General features: G+C 35.9%; 1 protein-coding gene across 2 annotated transcripts in view; it reads right to left on the reverse strand.

Annotated features, from left to right (window-relative positions):
* The window catches only part of VSTM2A (V-set and transmembrane domain containing 2A), a 44,903-nt gene that overhangs the window by 3,405 nt on the left and 21,164 nt on the right, over positions 1-20,334 (reverse strand). For both annotated transcript variants that reach the window (XM_063301961.1, XM_063301962.1), the window contains exon 4: positions 16,028-16,361. In XM_063301961.1, the coding sequence (XP_063158031.1) occupies positions 16,028-16,361 (334 nt within the window). The remainder of the gene's footprint in view (positions 1-16,027; positions 16,362-20,334) is intronic.

Below are 20,334 nucleotides of genomic sequence, written 5' to 3' on the forward strand. Positions count from 1 at the left end.
TTGATTCTGTGGAAGGACTAACTCTGCCCAGGAAGCTGAATGTGTGTAGGTCTCTTTCCTGCAGATATCTGTATAAAACATACCAACATTAATGGGTGTGGTCTTGGGGTGTGTGACACCATGCTGTGTTAGTGATAGAGTCCCTCTCCTCTTTTTCCTTGCTACTATGCATTAATGTATATATGTACACAGCTATGATTTGTGTATAAAACAAAGACACATTGACAATTCTTTTTCATGAGTGTTAAAATGCAGTTTCGATAATTTTTCAAAACTCACTGAAACACATTGTACTGCTTGTGTGCTATTCCGCTCAGGGCTGGTCTTCCTTCAACTTTACCTCTCATAGACATTGGCTTCTTTTTCTTAAATTGTTCTTGAATTTTTTAGTTGAAAATTCAACCTTCTAGATTTTCCAAGGACATCATAATACCATGTCTGGCCTCATTAAAAGCCATTTGGATGGCTTCCTACAGTAAATGGACCGCAGCAGTAGCATTGTCAAAGGAAACAGGGACATGTAAGAGAAAGGTGAACCTATTTGCCCTAAGAGATCCCTGCAGCCAGTGTCATGTTAATCCAAGTAGAGATTAGCTGTTTTGGAAAGGGACTTTATAGTATAGCTGTGCTGGGGATACAAAGTGACCTTGGCATTCATTCCATGTCTGAGAGATCATTGTACCAATTTAGGAGGAGCAGAGATAATTAAAATACAGGTTTTATATAATCTCCAAGTTACTTGCAGAAATGTGAGAGTTTCTTTTAATAGCTTAATTATATCCACTCTTCTCCCACATTCCTGACTACTTTCCTTTCTAATTGCAGGAGGGGAATGCCCTTACCAGCATGAGATCTTAAAGAGCCTGATTAGTCGCCAGTAATAGTTAGCATCCATGTTGTTTCATGGCTTAGGCACTCTTTTCTCCCCCAGTTGATGGATTTCTCCAGTGCTATTTTCAGTGAAGTCTCCAGCTTCACTTTTTCTATACTGCTGCTGAATATAATTCACAGTAATAGCTCATATTATTTTCTTTAAAGTCCAGAAGCATCACAGCAAAAGAGTTGAAGGCCAGTGTAAAAAAAAAAATGAACCCAAGATCTCTGAAGAAGAAGAAGAGGGGCAATAAAAGAACTATCAAGAATATATTTTTAAAGTGTTCTCAAAAACACTTTTAAAGTAAAAAAAAATTGAAAATGGGATATATTTTCAGCCTTAACTGTGACCCACTTTTGTGCATGTAATAAAGTCTTATATATGCATTCATTCCCAGAGGTTACTTGCAGCTACTCCCTTGTGAGTTGGGGGATCTTTACTTTCTAAAATAAGACTTGCTGGAATTCAAGCCTTCCTTAGAAGTACTGTACATCCCAGACTTCTTTACCTTTTAACCCAGATATGTGGGGAAGGGAAGCACTCCTCCTCCTCCTCCCCTTCCTTCATGTTTGTAGGAATCCTGTCACTGAAAATAAGTATCAAAGGCAAACCCTTGAAGGTAGCCCAGAATCAAGTTAGAATGAAACCATTTATACAAATAGTTATCCCTTTAGCACTGCATCCTATACATGTCTGTTCAAAAGTAAATAACATTAATTTCAATGGGGATTACTCTCATCCTTTAACTGATAAATTAACTTATAATTTCATCTGGGTAAAATTCTACTTTAACTTTCTTTGAACCTTTTCTATGGTCATACCAAAACTCTTGAGTTTGCTTCTAATGGAAGCATTACCACTATGTATTTAATGTAGTTCAAACTTGCACTTACATAGTTGTAAATAAAATTAACTGGTATTTGTTAGCAACTGCCAGCTATTCTCCAGCCCAGCCCCCACCCTTGTATTCCCTAACAAAATCATAATAAGGCTTATTCAGCTGTGTTTTCCTGTTCCATTTTTTGAAGTCAAATAACCAAATGGAGAACAATAGAAGTTACTAAAGGAAAAATGAATTTAAATTTTTGAACAAAATGTGGAATATTGCCATCTGAACAGAATCATCAGTGTATATAAAAAAAGTCATCTGAAATATATTTTGAAAAATGGATACCTGGGACTAGCTGTACAACTAACACCTTCAGTTAAAAAATATTAGAGTTGTTTTGAAAATAAAAGTTTGTCTTATATATTTTATCATAAGTTATTTAGTTATTATTAATAAAAATACTATGTACATATTTGAAAAATTCTACTTTTATCAAGCAAATCCTGAGCAACAAAATTAAATTTGTATTTTAAATGTGTTGTAACTGACAGGCTGACATCTGACATTCACAGCTGCCAATCTACTTGCTAGACAGGTGCAAACATAGAATCAACATTTCACACAAGAGAGAGACACTGTTGGTTACATCACAGAGAGATATCTCTGTCCTCTCAGAAGAAGAAGAAGAAGAAAATTTGAGTCCTTTTTAAAAAAAACAAAAGTTCTAAAGGCAGAACTGGAGGACGTATCAGAGGAAGAACCAAGACTAGGAAAAGGATTGGAGTTCTATCCCCCAGAAACCTCAGAATTAATTTATTGGAATCCCAAAGAAGTGGGAAATCCAAGAATAACAGAGATAGAAGGAATATCTGTTTGGTGGTGGTGGCAGCAGGAACTACAAGCATAGGAACCTGAAGCAGGAGTGTGGGTGGGGCAGTGTGTGGAGAGAGCCTCTGTGAGAGGAGGCAAGATCCTCCAGCCTTCTACCCTCTGGGATCTGTCGTTCCACTACAACATGTGATTATTTTTTCTCCCTTCAGAGATGAGCATTTGAAAATCTGCTTAAAAGTTTTCACAATTTCATAGTTGTTGTGATCATGGCAAGTTCCAGGTATGTAATCTCATAAGCAGCTACCTATCCATGAATCCACTTAATCTTTCAGATAAGAGTTAATATTGCATGTCATATACCAAATAATATGAAATATATATAGTATTAGTTATCTTCCAAGGAAGCCTTGAATTTTGGAAGTTTATTAAAGGGGGGGGGGGCTAGTGGAAGAACAGTAATAATGGAGAAGCTTCCCCAAATCAGTCTTGTCTAGTACTTCTGATCAAATATTGAGCACATTCTTAGAATGAGCACCACTGGCAGTCACAAAAGCCTACTGTGCAACACTGAAGAATAGAATTGGAAGGAGCCATTTAGTCCTGCTCAGTCCACTTTAAAGTATTCTGGACACATGGTTGCCTAAACTTCATTAGAACATATCCAGTGAGGAGAATCCAGAAGCTATCTGGTCAATTTATTCCACTCCTAAACTGCTCTTATTGTTAGGAACAATCTGCCTTCCTGTAACTGCAAGCCATTATTCTATATTTTGCCCTCTGTAACAGTAGCAAATAGGTTTGGGCCTTCTGTGTGGAATCCCCTCAAATATTTATCATATTTCCCCAGTCTTCTTCTCTTGTAAACATATGCAGCTTCTTTGATATCTTTCCACAGAGATATCCGTATTGCACTTCTCTGAACCTTTTCCAGTTTCTCTCCATCTTTCTTAAAGGGCACCCAGAACTGGACACAGTGTAAACTGTTACTTCCTATGATTTTGCAACTACTCTTTTATTGATGCAGCCTAAAATTACTGCATTGTTTTCAAAACATGCATGTCTCAACATAAAAAAAAATATTTTTATGTGATTAAAAATATTGTGTAGAGGTAGAAACTCTGGAACCAGCTATAATCAGCCCGTGTGTATTAGCTAGCAGCACTGCCAAACACTATTTCAATGCAGTATGTAATGGAGATGTACTGGATCAGAGATAAAGTTGTGCTTTAGTGATTAACTTCCATTTATTTCAAAAGCATAGGACAAGACAATATTGGGCAAAGGTGGTTATTTTGCTTCATTTTTATCATAAGAATGTTTTAAAATCACCATGTTCACATAAGTGGGACAGAAAGAACTGAAGGTAAAAAGAATGAATGTGGGGTTTTATTTTTTTTTAAATAGACTGGTTGACCCAGTCAGAGGACTCTATTTAATTTGGCTGCTGTTTTGAATGAGGCTTGCTTCTTTTTCTTTTTTCTTTTTTAACTTGCTCCTTTCTTTTTAACAGAAACATGGCAGATATAGCAGGGTTATTTCCAGGCTGGGAACAACTGTATCTACTGAAATTGTTGGGGCAGGTGGGTAAGAATTCTGATCAGTTTGTTTTTTAATATGAAGCTGCAAAATTGTTCAAATATCCTCATGAACACAATTGAAATAATCTGAAATTATAAAAAAATGTGCACAGGAGAAAGAAAAATGACATATTCATCCTTTGTTGGTAGTCACAGAAATCTGGAGAATATTGGATATTAAACTCTTGCTGTCCATCAAGGTGCATGTAAAATGAAGTGGAGCTGCTGCCAGATACCCATAGACATTTCTAGGCATTTTCCAACATGGTGTTTTTCTCAGATCCCGACCCCTACCCACAACCCACTAACCACTGCCTTTTTTGTTTTGAGAACATGACAGATTTAGTCATAGTTTTCAAGAAAACTAGCATTGGAAAAAAAGGATAGCAGAAAAACCGTTGTTGCAGAGCTTCACTGAAATCTGTAAATTTTTGTTTAGTGCAAACTGGTAAAGTCTCTCTCTCTCTGCACTTTCTAGGCATCTTCAATTTTCTGTTAGTAAAGGGAAAAGAGTTGCAATAGGAATCTTATTTTTATGTTGTTCACTCTTTAGTGTAATAACTGTCAACTTATACTTGTCCTCATTTTATACTTATATTTTAATAGTGTGCAATACGCAAAGCTGCTTTTGTGTGTGTGTACCTTTGAGACAATTTTGACTCCTAGTGACTGCCTGGACGAGTCCCTGCAGTTTTCTTGGCAAGATCTCAGAAGTGGTTTGCCATGGCTTCCTTCCTAGGGCTGAGAGAGAGCGACTGGCCCAAGGTCACCCAGTTGGCTTTGTGCCTAAGGTGGGACTAGAACTCACGGTCTCCTGGTTTCTAGCCTGATGCTCTAACCATTACAGAGCTGTTTTAGCGGTTCAACATTATTTATTATTTTAATTCCGTAATTTCATTTGAAATAAAATAAATTAATGGAAAATAAGTTCCAAATGGACTATTGAGGAGTCAAAGTTTTAAGTGTCTACTTGTGCTATCTCTGGTGTACAATAGGTCAACAGTATGTCCATAGATCATAGAGTCATCCAACATATACTGTACATTGGAAGAGACTTTTTAAGTCATCTAATCCAGCAAGAGTTTGACCCATGTCCAACATTTGAAAACCAACCAATCCCCATTTAAAAATCTCAATCAAGGGAGAGCCCACTACTGTTCCTGCAGACTGTTATTCTGCAGTAAAAAGAGTTGAGATTAGTCCGACATAATTTGTTCTTGACAAACCCATATTGGCACCTGATAACGGTACCTTTTTTTTCTAAGTGTTCATAGCAGTACTGCATGAAATCTGTTCAAGTACCTTGTGCACTACAGACAGTTAACTGTACTTTCCTGAATCCTCCTACTTCTTGTTTTGAAAAAAGTTTGCTGTTCTCTGCTCTTCTAGAACCTCACAACCTTCCCAAGAGCTTTTAAAAATTACACTGAGTAGTAATTTCTGCTGGCTCCTTTAATACTTTGGAATGCAATGTATTTAAGGTTAAATTAAAATTATTTAAATTTGATTTATTTAATACATTTAAATTTATTTAAGGTTTCAGCAACGTCTTTATCAATTTTGAGCTGCAATCCCCCCTTCTTTTACCCCAGCTATCTTTTCTCCCTCCTCTGAGAGCAGACAAGCTGGAAGAAATTGTTAATGAGTTCCACCTTTTCCCTATTTCTCATTATCAATTTCCAACTTTGCAACAAAGCAAACCATTAGTCTTCTTGATTTATTGATTGTTTTGGATATGCCCCCAGATCCTTCTTATTATTTTTTAGTATCCCTTACCAACCTTGTTTCATTCTGAGCATCAGCCTTCATCCCTACAGACCTCAGCTACATATCTACACTCCTTTGCAGTTATCAATCTTTGTACCCATTTCCTGTACATCTGTTAATTGCTTCTCATCAATGAGCTTGGTATTCATTTGTATAGGCCTCTTAAAGTTTTTTCCCTGTTTCCTTCTTGTGTGGATAATTTATGTTTATGTTTTCTGAATATTGTTTTCAGGATTTCCCATGCCTTCTCTCAGGTCTTTCTTCTCTAGTTATCTAATTTCATCACAAAGTGTTGGCTTTCCCCCAAGATGCCTGATACTATTAGTCCATTAATCAATTTTTCTTTACTGGTCATGACCCCTTATTTCTTCTTCCATCTTCTAAATGGAATTATCAGCAAGAGAAATCAAAGAAATGTTATGGATGTTGTGATCTCGGTAAAGTGTTTCTCATGATACCCTTGTGGACGACAAATATGAGCTAAATGGTACGTAGCATTTTATTCCTTCTATTAAAAAATGGGTGTTTTACAACTAACCTACAGAAGTCTTATTGTGAATAGACATTCCCTCCTTTAAAACACTGAGGGGAGGGGAATCCTTGCTCTACCAATGTGTGTAATATTTGCTGCCCACCCTTATAATTCCCTAAAAATATTTTGTGGCCACTGATGGTCAAAAGATTTCTACCCCTGAGCTAGAATGCAGTAAAAGCCAGGTTTTTATTATTATTATTATTATTATTATTATTATTATTATTATTATTATTATTATTTAATTTGTCCCCGCCCATCTCCTCCCACCAGAGGGACTCTGGGCAGACCACTACTTTGGTCCAGTGGTTAAGGCACTAGGTTAGAAACCAGGAGACACTAAGTTCTAGTCCCACCTTAGGCATGAAAGCTAAGGGTGACTTTGGGCCAGTCACTCTTTCTCAGCCCAACTCACCTCACAGGGTTGTTGTTGTGGGGAAAATAGGAGGAGGAAGGAGTATTTGGTATGTTCACTGACTTATTTATAAAAATAATAGAAGTGGGATAAAAAACCTAAAATAAAAAAGTCACATTGATTGGTGTAAGATAAGAGTTTGGAGACTGAAAGCTCCAGGTGACCATGGTGGTGGGTGTTCAATATTTTAGGACTCATCATTTACTGTACAAAGAATGTAAGAGAAATGTCTGGTAAAATACATGAATTAGTAAATGAAATGAAAGAAAGAATATTATATATGATGTAAACTAAGAGATAGGGGAAGGATAAAATATATCTGAATTAAAGTAGTTTTAACTATATATATATTTGGTTGCGATTTTCACTGCCCAGAGTTCTAGTCAATTGGGATGGCTTATAAATATTGCAAATAAGTAAGTAAAATGTATGTCATAAATATAAATTGGTGTCATCTAGATTGTTGAAGATGCATATGAAAGTAAGAATAGTAACAAATACCACTCATTGTTTCTCCATTCAAAAGGACAATGCTGTTGTCATGGAGTTTCTATTTCTCTATCATAGCTTATAAAACATTTTAAAACACATATATATCAGTGATGAAAGAAATAGAGATGATTCTTGAGAAAAATATGCAAATTGATTTCTGGATTAATTTAATCTATGAGGGAAATGTTACTGAGTTAGGTGACATGAATCAATAGATGGGAAGAAGATAGCATAATACAGTAAGGCTGACTGGGCCATTTGGAGACTCAGGAATGAATGAATGATAATTTTGTTTGATGAGTACCTGTCTAGAAAAAGATCTGTTTGTTTTGATAACATTTAAGTATAAGTATTCATTTATACACATGGAAAAGAATAAATATACATCTAAAACATGATTGATTTGATTATTTATGATGAAAGACTAAGAGAATCCAGGGTGACGTATATGAGTGGAATTTGGGAAAAATTGCCACTGAAGAAAAGGAAAGAATTACCCCCACAATGAGATCCTTAGAAAAATCAGTCAAGCCAGATTATTCCCAGGCATGGTGGTGGTGGTGGTGGTGGTGGTGATGATGATGATGATGAGCCATCAAGTCACTGCTGACTCTCAGGGACCACACAGACAGATTTTCTCCATGAGATTCCCAGGGAGGACTTATTAAAGGAGTCTACAAAAACAGAACACCAAAACACTGAGTCTCACCTATAGCTCCAGCCAGTCAAATGCATTATTAATAAGCTTTAATCCCTACCAGACAATAACACTGCTCTTTTTCAGGCCCTGGGTGGCAAGCCATACACCCAAATTAAATCAGATTGTCATAAACAACAAGAAACGACAGAACTATAATGTTAACAAGAGAACCAGATGACTACATTGCCCCCACATTTACACCAACAGCAGCCCCTAACAACTTCACACAAATGATTAGAGGTGCCTTCACATCCTCTTCCTCTAATGTGATGTCTACCAGCAATGCCTCTGTAGATCCTATGCTGGACAAATAGGCCAGGCTTTGCACAAAAGAACTGATGTCCAAGTTTGATAGCAGGATTCAAAACAAGGACAAAATTAAAGAATTTAAATCTCCCAGACCACTCAATTACATATCTCAGAGAAATTATTTTTGAAGAAAGAAATTTTACCAGCACCCTTGAGCAAAAGACTGCTGAAACTGACATACTTCAAAAGGTTGCAGGCTTTCTGTCATGTGACTGAACTGTACTTTTAATTAGCACCAAGAGACTTTCTTGAACAAGTTAGTCTCTTCCTATTTGCTTTCTAAAGCAGTTTGCCACTTCTTAGTTTGCACAAGCTACAAAATAACAAACTCTCTGCTCTGACTTAATTATATTAATTATTTCACAGTTTTACCTGAATTAGAGGCCCAGTCCTGCTAGCCACTTGACAAAGTAGCTAATCCTTACTGATATGTAACCGTCCCTTGCTATTTTCTGACTTATTTTCCCAAAAACAATCTAAGCAACTGGGGGAGGGGGGAGAGGTGTGTATGAAGGGCTATAAAACTTACCCAACAAACCAAGATTAGATTGGGAGCAATCCTACTGAAGGAAAAGCAAAATGACTCAGTAAGAGAGCCAAAGATGTATTGGTATCTCTCACACATGAATCCATGCAATATAAAGTCATTCTCTCCAGTCCAATTGTCATGATATCTATTTACCAGGACTGTTCCTACACTTGAAAGTCTTGGGATCAAGACCACCTTGAATTTCACTTTAAATATAGGGTTAGGCCACCAGCATGATTGATTTGGGCAATAGCCACAAGGTGCTGTCAAAGGGCATTGACCATTATATACCCATCTGTTTTTCAAGCTGCACCTTCTTTTGCTTGTTTTTGCTGCCCTTTGCCAGCAATGCCCAATGCCTCTCCTTAGCTTTCTGTACTTAGCTGTCATCATCCTGCCATGAATTTCTCCAGTTCTAATCTCATACTTTCCTTTCTCCCAACACTTCCTTTCTCTCCTTCCCTCTGGAACTGCTGCTCCTTCTCCCGAAAGGCCTCTCCACAATCTATTAAAAGAGAGGCAGAGACAGAGAAGGGATTTAAAAGCCATTAAGAGATAAAAGAGACAGTAAATGTTTTGATTCTGCATGGTATAAGAGATAAAAGAAGGAAATTCTGGTAGGCTTTCAAGATTCTGTTATTATAACCTACAGGAATAAAGTGGTATTCCAATACTCCTTGAGGTGTCTGTTTTCTGACCTGGTCCACCTTATGTGGCTGACAATCTATGTCATTCATGATCCAGTCTCTTGTCTCACCCAGCCCCCAATTTCTCATCAATCCCACCATCACTGTTTCCTTTTCCTTTGGAGATGTCTCCTTCTCCTGTATTCCTTGCTCTTATGAGAAATCTACTCACTTCCACACCCTTGGTGCCTTTCATTTAACTGCTGTCCCTCCCACAGCTCATTCTGTGAAGCTGTCCTCCTTTTCATCTTCATGTTGCTATTCTCTATTATTTTCCTGACTCTCTCCTGATCTTAACCTCCTGATCTTTGCCTTAACATGGAGCTGCACCTTTTTCCTCCAAGTCAGCTGAAGAATTCTGGGTGCATCGTCTTTATCTTTGATTCTGCTCTGGCTCTATCTTACTGTATCCAGACACGATAGTGCCTCTTCTACCCAAAATATCATACTACATATTCCTCCTGTTGCTTCTGTAACCCCCCCAAGGGTTTGCTTTTTGTTCTCTGTACTCATTGAAATTGCCTTTAAAAAAGATTAAGCATCTGAGTCCTCTTTAGACATTGGGCCTGAAGAGGGTACAAGAACTTGTGCAAGAGCCCTGTCCCAGCTTCCAACCTCCTTTTGTGAGCCAGGAAATCTGTGAGACTTCTCCATTTGTGCTCCCTTGAACTCAAGAAGTACCCTTTCCAGGATCAGGTCCTTGATGAAGTACAATGCCTCATTGTTGTTATTAATTATATTAATTTTCATTTGAATTTTTAATCATAATAATATTAAATAATAATATTTAAAATAGTCCTATTGAAGTGGTATGTCACAAGGCACTCCAAGAGGCTAGGAAGAATAAATTAAACATGCACAGCATTCTACAGTAGGAACTGATATTCTCTAGAAAGATCGAAAGTGTAATGGGCAAGGCTGGCACACAGAGTTCCCAGCTCTCATGCCTCTTATACATTAGAATTTGTGCGCAACTAATTTATAATATCACTCAGCCATCTCTGTGGCAATATAAAACCTGTGACATGCAATGGTTACTCTGATATACCAGTCAGGCATAACCTGTGAACAGAAGTCTCCTCACTGTAATATCAAAATGATTCTACTTAGTCCTCAGTCACTTTAACCTTCTGCCAACTGTGATATACTTGATCATTTGGTCCTCTTTACAACCCCTTTGGGCTTTATGCTGCTCCTTTATTGTTCCCTTCTGTTTAAACTTTGTTTCAGTACTTCTAGAAAAGAAAGCTTTTCCTCTGGGTCCTAGAAAATATTTACCTTGCCCATTGGTAATCACTTGATCCATGACTCTGACCAAACTCTGTCTTTCCTTCCCTCCCTCTCTCCCATCATCTGTGTTAAAGGCTACATTCCATGCTCTTCTAGGCAAAAACCTGCCTCTTAATCTGCAAATCATTAAGGAACCTAGCAGGTAAAAACAGGCAAAAACAGATATAATTCAAAACATCCAAGCATGAGGCTTCAATAATGATTTAAAGTCTTAACCTTTACACTCCTTCATATTTGCTGTTATGTATACTGTATTTGTGTATGTGTGAGGGTGAGTAGATAAACAGATGACAGATAGATAGAGATAGACAGACAGATAATAGATAGTCTTTAAATGATTTATTAGCTCTGACAGAGAGATGGAATCTCCATGCCCCCAATAGTATCCTTACTACTTGAGAAACAGTGGGGATATCTGTTGCCTTCCAAACAATTTATTTTGTTCCATGCTGTATAACTACACAAAGTAAAATTTGTATATTGGATTCACACATCATACTAAATTATGCTGTGGTTTATTTTTATTTCAGTGTGTTGCATGAACATATTGTAGTTTATAAGCTATGATTGATACCTTAATGGTATGTATGAACCTAGGTCTATATGGCTTATTCAACAAACCATGTTTTAAAAAATCATGGCTTATTATATATGACCCTGTTGACTATTTAAATCTGGGGCTACAAATTTACTGGTTTTTCAAATGTAATGTATACATTGCTGTGATATATTATTTTCTTCAAAAACAAGCATATTTTATTAAGACTGAGTTAAATTTTCTAAAGAGAGCCAGTTTGATGTAGTGGTTAAGGTATCAGGCTAGAAACTGGGAGACCGTGAGTTCTAGTCCTGCCTGAGGCACACAGCCATCTGGGTGACCTTGGGCCAGTCACTCTCTCTCAGCCCTAGGAAGAAGGCAATGGCAAACCACTTCCCAAAAACTTGCCAAGGAAACTGCAGGGACACGATCGAATGGATAAAAAAAATCTAAATAAAAGCATATACAACTGGAAAGTTCTAAATGTTACTGTAAAATTAATGACATTTAATGGATGTTGAACCAGTGTAAACCAAACTATTATAGCAGATAAAGAAAAATAATGTTTGGAAGGAAGAATTAATCTAAAAACTATGAATGTTTCTGCAGAGGAGATATCCCCTTATTACTAATTATTTTGTTAATACACATTTCACAGTGATCCCTGAGGTTTTACACTGCAAAAATAACAGATGTTGATCTTTTTAAAATTAATTTTAACCATGTTACCTTCTGAAATTTGTTTCTAGAATTCCTAGAATGCTATTAGTTTAATGCAACCACTTTATCATTTTGCTCTGCAGAGTGATGTTTGCATCTGGCCAGCCTTGTCTAGTCTCAGAAGCTGAACAGGGTTAGCTTTTGGTTAGTATATTGTGGAAGACCATCAAGGAATCCTGGGATGGACTTCTGGGTAGAACAATGGTGGATGAACACACCTCTGCTAAGTGGCAGACAGTGCTGAGGCAATTACTGGCAGCTGGGCTTTGCACCCAAGCCAACAGAGCTTCCCTGGATAAGGAGGAGGAAAGGAATCCTGAGTTTTCTTAATCACTTCCTCAACCTGCAGCCATCCAGATGGCAGAGAGCCAGGTTAGGTAAGGTGTTGGTCTAGAATCAGGAAGTGGGTAAGACGTTGGTCTAGAATCAGGAAGGCTTCCGAAGTTCACTTGTTAACTTTGGGCCAGTCACTGTTTCTCAGCAAAACCTACATCACAGGGTTATTATTGTTGGGAAAAAATAGAGGAGGAAGTCCTATGTACACTGCCTTGTGCTCTTGAAGGAAATGCAGGATATATAGTAAATCTGACAATAATGGCATATGTCATTGTATTCTGAGATTTGTTAGTCCAGATGAGCAAAGGAAAACTGTTTTAATCTTGCTGACTCAGAAGAGAACTCTATTTATACTGCCTTGGGTAGTATAACCCTCTCTGTTTCTAAAGGAAAACAAATGCTTGGAATTAATCCTGTCTTCTGTTCTATTATATCTACAATCCTGATATGTTTCTTAAAGACAGGAATGCATAGTTTTTCCTTATATTGCTCTATAGAGCTTCCTGTTCACTGGTGGCCCTATATAATCCCTCTCACCATGTTCTGAATCCCTATGGAGAGTAATAAATGGTGATATTCAGATCTGTACTCGCTCTCAGTCTCTCACTGTCTCTGGTTATTGAGAACCATTGAAGTTGTAGATTTAGCAGCAATAGAACTGATGGAACATCTCTGAAGGACATTGAATTAAATTAGGCATATGATGGTCCTCACTGGCATGCAGATGGAAGATCACAGAGAGACCAATATAAGCACTTTTGAACTTTCTAAAGAAGACCAGGACCCAAATATAATAAAGGTGTTAGAGTATTAGGTAGTCTTGCTCTTTAAAAAAAAATGATATGGCTCACAGTGACTATGAATGTTTTTCTTGAATGAGCAGTTTACCTGCAGGGATGGAATCTGGAACTAGTGTTCTGGAACTCTTTCTTAAGTAATTCACTTGTATTTTGAATGTGGAGGGCTGTAAATTAGTTGAATAAACTTTTGGGGGGGAGGGCAGCTGTTCCCTTTGGGAACCAGATGCAAAATGAGTATGTTTATGGGAATCAATTCTCTCTCACTACACTGCTCATAGATTGATAATCACAACAGTATTGCAAAGATATTATAAGCCTCCAGTGCTCCCTTATTGAAAGGAAACAATAGCACAGTCCTTGAAATGTCAGAAGTGGGTGGTAGGAGTCCTTAATAATAAAAAGTACATGAATAAATAAATGTGCTGTGGTATCTGCTGTGTAGTTTTGAATAAAGAAAGCTTTTAAGTCTCCCTATGGGCACGAATAGTCATAGATGTCTTTAAAATAAAAGCATAACTACATATTACTTTAAACACAGCACTTTAAGGAACATCAGGATTTTTTAAGCTACCTCCACATAACACTTGCAGAATGGGAAGATTTAACCCTTTTCTTCCCCAATGCAATCCTGAAAACAACCCCATCCCTGCATGGCAAAATGCAATAGCAAACAACTCTCATTAGTTTCAAGGAAGGACATATTTTCTCAAGAAAACCTCTCTTCCCTACACATTCTAGTAGCAAGTTCAATTATTTGTTCTCTCACCAAACTTTGCCTTCATCTTTCTGTTTTTAATAGAAAAACCTTCATGTAGCATCAAATAATACAATTAAAATAAACTGTTGTGCTCCAAAGCACAGTCTTCAGCACCATGTAGTGAATTTGGCCAGCTTTTGTAAAATATCCAAGTTTTTTTTCTTTTTAAATTAACACTTGAGTTATCAGAACACGTATTGCTGCTGGGATGATGAACATTTTGGGAAAAAAATATGTTCTCATCCATCCATAGCAAAGTACTCTTCTATTTTTGCTTCTGTTGCTAGGTTGTCTTTAAATTCTTTTCTATCTACTGCAAGATGGAATGTGGAATGTGGCATTCGGTACAAATATGTCTTCCATAATCTTTGCTACAGCAAGTGCAGCAGTTTAAAAAGGTAAATCATTTGAGTCTTGGGTGTTCATTCAGCACCATGGGATAATTCCAAATGCAGTCTATTTATTCTAATATGTCTCCAAACTGGGTCAAATTCAAGCCTGAAAAATTATTTATCAGTAAGTATTCAGAGAGTATCACAAAAATAGAGTATAGATGGTCTTTGTCCCAAAAATAACTTATCACGCTGTGAATAATGTCTAACTACATATTATATTGATTATCTTTCCAATTGATGGAAATAATTTTAATGATGATGATAAACAATACTAAGTATTTACAGAGCACTTTTAAATATTTCAAGCACTTGTTTTATTATGGATTTTTCCAGCAGTCCTATACAATCAGGATCAGTATTATTGTCTCATATTACTGGGGTAGGATGGAGGCTGAGGATCTTCCTAAGAAGTCATCTCATAAGTTTGTTAAATCATAGCTCAGCTACTACAACAACCCTCCATTGTCCATAACCAGCAAAAGTGTGCAGAACCCTGAGTGATAAAACTTTCCCTACTATTTGGCAAGATGACACAAAAAATCAGTTTGCCAAGTGATTACATGCAGCTAGGGAACAGGACATCTGTACTAATCTATTGCCAGAACAAGAGGAATTATATTAAAAGAGGAAAATCATTCTGAAAAAAAATAGCACATTTCAAAATGTAAAATTCTTTCATGGGCTATTTATTCTCTATTTTCTCTCTACTGTATTTCTTTATTGTATCCCTAGAGGTATTCTAAATCTAAATAAGATAGTGGTAGTAAAGAAGTATTTAAGCAGAAGTCAGAACTTGCGGCCCACCAATCCAAATGCAGCTGCCAAACCTTCATTTATTTCCTGCTTGAGTCTTTTAAAGCAAGATAATCAAGAACACTAGGAGGACTCAGCTTGTCAAAGCTCAAAGTGAACATTTGCCTATATAAACATAGTAGGATGACAGAGACAAAACAGTCCTTCTCTCCTTAAAGATAGTAGTGAAATAACAGGGTCCTTTGGATGTAATTCCTCTTGTTTCAGTTTGGGCTTTCATATTTTCTTATCACAATTTTGATTTCTTTTGTTTAGGGCCTTCAGGTGCACTAATTGTCATTTGTTTGATGTATCCCTCCTACTCTTTGCTTTGTTCTTTTGATCCTAAGAAGGCATACAAACATGGGTATCTGCAGAAGCTTGCTACTTTCGTTAGAATGAACAAAAGTAGCATCATGGTGTGGTGCAATTTCATGATGCATATATAAAAGGGGTGGGGCTTGCATTACAACAACACACTGGTACTTATGTCATTCCCCCGTGGGCCCCCCCCACCCAAGGATGCCACTGTATAAAAAACAAATTGTATCAAATTCCTGGTGGCCTACCATATCTGGCTCATGGGCTACTTTTGACATGCTGGATAACAGATCAGTTGTGCCTGTATTATGTGAAGGACACTTTGGGCATGACTTTGTCATGCCAAATGGGGCTTTTAGTTTTGTTTTGCATGGTCATAAGGATTAAGCATATCAAGATTTTTGTATAAAATGTTTTCTAACTTTACACTGCATATAAAATAACAGATAGCACCTTTTTTCTCTAATAACAGCATTGCTTTGAGTTTCAATTACATGGTAGCCATATCCTTAAAGGGTTCAAAATGGTTGTTCATACCTGATTGTGGGCTTTGCTTGGGGATTTTGGCATCTGCTGGAGGAATGGAGGTGGGACGCATTCGTTGACTGGCAGAATTATGGATGCTGCTAGAGATGGCAGCTGAGATATTCTTGCGAGGTTTATCCTGCAGCCACATTGGGGAAGCTTCGAAAGCCTGCATTCTTCGGGAATGGCTGTTTGCACTGACTTTGAGATAAGCTTGGGCTTTGTACTCCTGAAGGTCTCCATAATTGGCATCCGTCACCCTGCACTCATACAACCCTTCATCCTTTCTCCTGACTTTGGAGATCTGCAGCTTGTGGGAAATGTCATTCCCCTGTACCTTCACAGTCTGCAAAAATTCCAGAAACAACATATTGCACTAAATGTTACTGCTATTAGCAGATATCCCTCCCTCCCCTCCTTTCATGCACCTGGTCCCAGCTGACAGTGTCCCGGGTCAACTAGAACCAGCAGGAAAAAAGCATCCTCATTCTCTGACTGATGGTTGCTAGATTATGTGCAGGTTGCTATGTTTGCGTGTGTGTTTATGATACTATATTGTTTGCCACCTATTATAAAGTGCCTTGAGGATGGTTCCACCAAACAGCTACATATAATATTAAAAATAATTTCAGAACAAATAAATGAACCATTCTGACACTATCATAATACTTACCATTGATATATGACTTTTCTAATATTTTAAACATTTCACTTATGTTTATAATTCTAGTATCAGCCCTGAAGCTAGGGCAGCATTATTATCTCTGCACTGGAGAAGCAGAGGGGTGGGGCAGAGGGGAAGGATTCTAAGAGATGGTGACTTAGCTAAGGCCACCTGGAGGGTTTCTGAAGCAAATGATACTCATCAAAGGCAGGAAAAGTGCATATTAGGCATCTTGTAAGGATTAGGCATGTTACCAGAACAGGAGCATGTTTGTTCAGAGGCTTGGAATAGATCGCAGAGTGGACACAGCACCTCCACTGCAGTTTAGCAATAGCTAACTTTGGCTGCAGACTTAGAGCCAATCACACACAGCCAGTAAAAACTGTTGATGAATATATTATTGAAGAAATCAGTAATATATGTGATTCTGATGGCCACTGCAGATTGGAAAATGGAGCATACAAGCCTTTTCCTCTGACATTTAAATTTTTAAAACTAAATGTATATCCTTAAGATGCCTTTCCTCCAAGCAGCTTAAGGCAGCACAAATATTTTTTTCCCTCTCCTTTACATTCTCACAACAGCCCCTAGGGGTAAGGGAGGGAGAAAGAATAGATGGGTCAGGGTCATTCTAATGTGCTACTAGGCACAACATTCCTTTGCAGGATGACTTTATTCACCCTTAATTCACCCTTAAAATCCTGTTTTAAGCCAGCCATTTATAGTGTCTTCTTATATACAAAGGCATAGAGTATGCAACCTTCCATGAAGCTTTCAAACTAACAAAACTAATAACAAATAAATGTATCTTTTTTATATGAATCTTTATTAATTTATTTAAATAAACATAAAATTACACACAAACAATAATATCTTACAATACAAGAAAGAGAAGAAGAGAGAAGAAAAAGAAAAAAAAAGGGAGGAGGAGAAAAAGAAAAGAGAAAAAATGATATATATATATATATAAATTAAAAAAAGAATAAAATGAAAAATAAATAAATAAATAGAAAAATTTGGGTTTCCGACTTTATAGACGGTACAGCTTAATATCCTAGCGTATTATTTTTTTCCCTTAATTCTCTAAATTGCCTTCATTAATTCTAATAAGAGATTATATAATTAAAATAATTTGCTATTTACATACTATATGTTCATATTAACTTTCTGAGTCCATTCCAAATATTTAAAAAAGGGTGTTCAGTCCTTTTGAAAGTCTTCCATATTTTTATCGTTTAGTTGGTCCATTAGTTTTGCCATTTGTGCCAAGTTTAGGGATTTAAGTATCCATTCTTCCACAGATGGGATTAATTCTTCTTTCCACTTTGTGGCATAAATAATTTGGGCCAAAGTAATCAAATACAGTAGAAGTTTTCCATAGTTTTTTTCCAAATTTTTGTTCATAAAGCCCAATAAGTAGAATTCCGGTGATTTATCAATGTTTTCTGCCAACATTTTACAAATTATATTATGTATAGATGACCAATTTTTTTTCGCTTTTTTACAGGTGCACCGCATATGGTATAAAATTCCAATTTCTTTTTTACATTTCCAACAAACATTTGACGTATTTCAAAACATTTTTGATAATTTTTCAGGAGTAATATACCACATGTACACCATTTTATAAAAATTTTCTTTTATATTATAATTTAATGTAAATTTTAATCCCTTAGTCCACATTCTTTCCCAAACATCATATTCAATATTGTATCCAAAATTTTTCTCCCATTTGTTCATACATTGCTTAATTTGTACATTTAATATTCTCATTTGTAGTAGCATTTTATAAGTTTTAGTGATCATGTGGTCATTATTAGCATAGATTTGTTCATCCCACCAAGATAGTTTTTTTGTTAATTTGTAACTTTTGGCATCTATTTTAAATTGTTCTTTTAATTGAATATATGTAAACCATTGACATGAATATCCTTCATTTTCCAGTTCTTCTTTTGTCTTCATTGTAAATTTGGTCCCTTCAAATTTTATTAAATCCAAATATTTTAGCCACTTATGGTTTTACTATTGTTTCTCACCTTACAAAAGCTTCTTGTGGGGAAATCCATAGTAGTATTGTCGATGTTAAAATAGATTTATATTTTTCCCAAATTTTAAGAATGGACCGTCTAATACAATGATTTTTAAATGTTTTATTTACTTTCAATTTGTTATACCATAAGAAGCCGTGCCATCCAAATATTAAATCATGTCCTTCTAAATTTAGTAATTTATAATCTTGTAGAGTAATCCATTCTTTTAACCACAATAGACCACATGCCTCATAATATAACCTGAAATCGGGAAGACCCAAGCCTCCTCTTTCCTTATCCTCTTGTAATAATTTGAATTTAATTCTTGGTCTTTTCCCTTGCCAAATAAATTTTGAAAGATCTTTTTGCCATAATTTAAAAATTTTATCAGTTATAAATATTGGAATGGTTTGAAATAAAAATAGCATCTTCAGCAAAATATCCATCTTAATTGCAGAGATTCGTCCCATAAGTGATAAGTTTAATTTTTCCCACCTCAATAAATCTTGTTTAATTTCCTTCCATATTTTAACATAATTATTTTGAAATAAATCACAAGTTTTGGCTGAAATCTCTATCCCTAGATATCTAACTTTTTTTTAACACTATTAAATCCTGATTTAATTTCTAATACATTCTGATTATTTTGTGACATGATTAAATTTATCATCTTCGTTTTTTTATTATTTATTTTAAAACCAGCTAATTCTCCATATTCTTGTAGTGTCTTTAATAAGTAATCAATTGATATTAACAGGTTTTGTAAAGTGATAACTAAATCATCTGCAAAGGCTCTTAATTTATATGTTTCTTGTTTAATCTCTATCCCTTCAATTTGATGATCCTTTCTGATAGCTTCTGTTAGAACCCAATATAAATAATAAAGGAGATAGCAGACAACCTTGCCTTGTTCCTTTTTCTATTTGACATTCTTGTGTTATATATCGCCAAAATCCATCAAGCATAAAATTCCAATTTAGGTTGTCAAAAGCTTTTTCAGCATCTAAAAATAACAACATAATCTGTTTTTCATTATGAAATTGAGCATATTCTATTATATTTAAAACTGTCCTTATATTGTTTTTTTATATATCTTTGAGGTAAAAAGCCACTTGGGCATAATTAATTATTTCTTGAAGTATTGTTTTTAGTCTTTCAGTTAGAATTAAAGTAAATATTTTATAGTCATTGTTTAACAACAAAATAGGTCTATAATTTTTACATAGTGACGGGTCTTGTTTTTCTTTTGGGATTAGTATGATATTTGCCTCTGACCAAGATTTTGGTATTGGATTTCCTAACAGAATCGCATTCATTAAATCTTTAAGTGTTAACAAAATTTGATCTTGAAAATATTTATAATAACCTGCTGAAAATCCATCTGGACCTGGAACTTTGCCTGTTTTCAATTTTCTAATTGCCTCTATAATTTCCTGGGTTGTGATGGGATTGTTAATTAATGCTTTTTGGTCTTTAGTTAATTTCTTTAAATTTTGTTTTAATAAATAGTTTCCAATTTTATCAATTGAAATTTCTTGTTTCTTATATAGGTTTATAAAGAAATTATGAAATGCCTTTTTAATTTTTTCATTGTCAACTAATTCTTTCCCATTTTCTCGAATTTT

This window comes from Candoia aspera, chromosome 4 (genome assembly GCF_035149785.1).
Source record: "Candoia aspera isolate rCanAsp1 chromosome 4, rCanAsp1.hap2, whole genome shotgun sequence".
Taxonomy (NCBI): Eukaryota; Metazoa; Chordata; class Lepidosauria; order Squamata; family Boidae; genus Candoia; species Candoia aspera.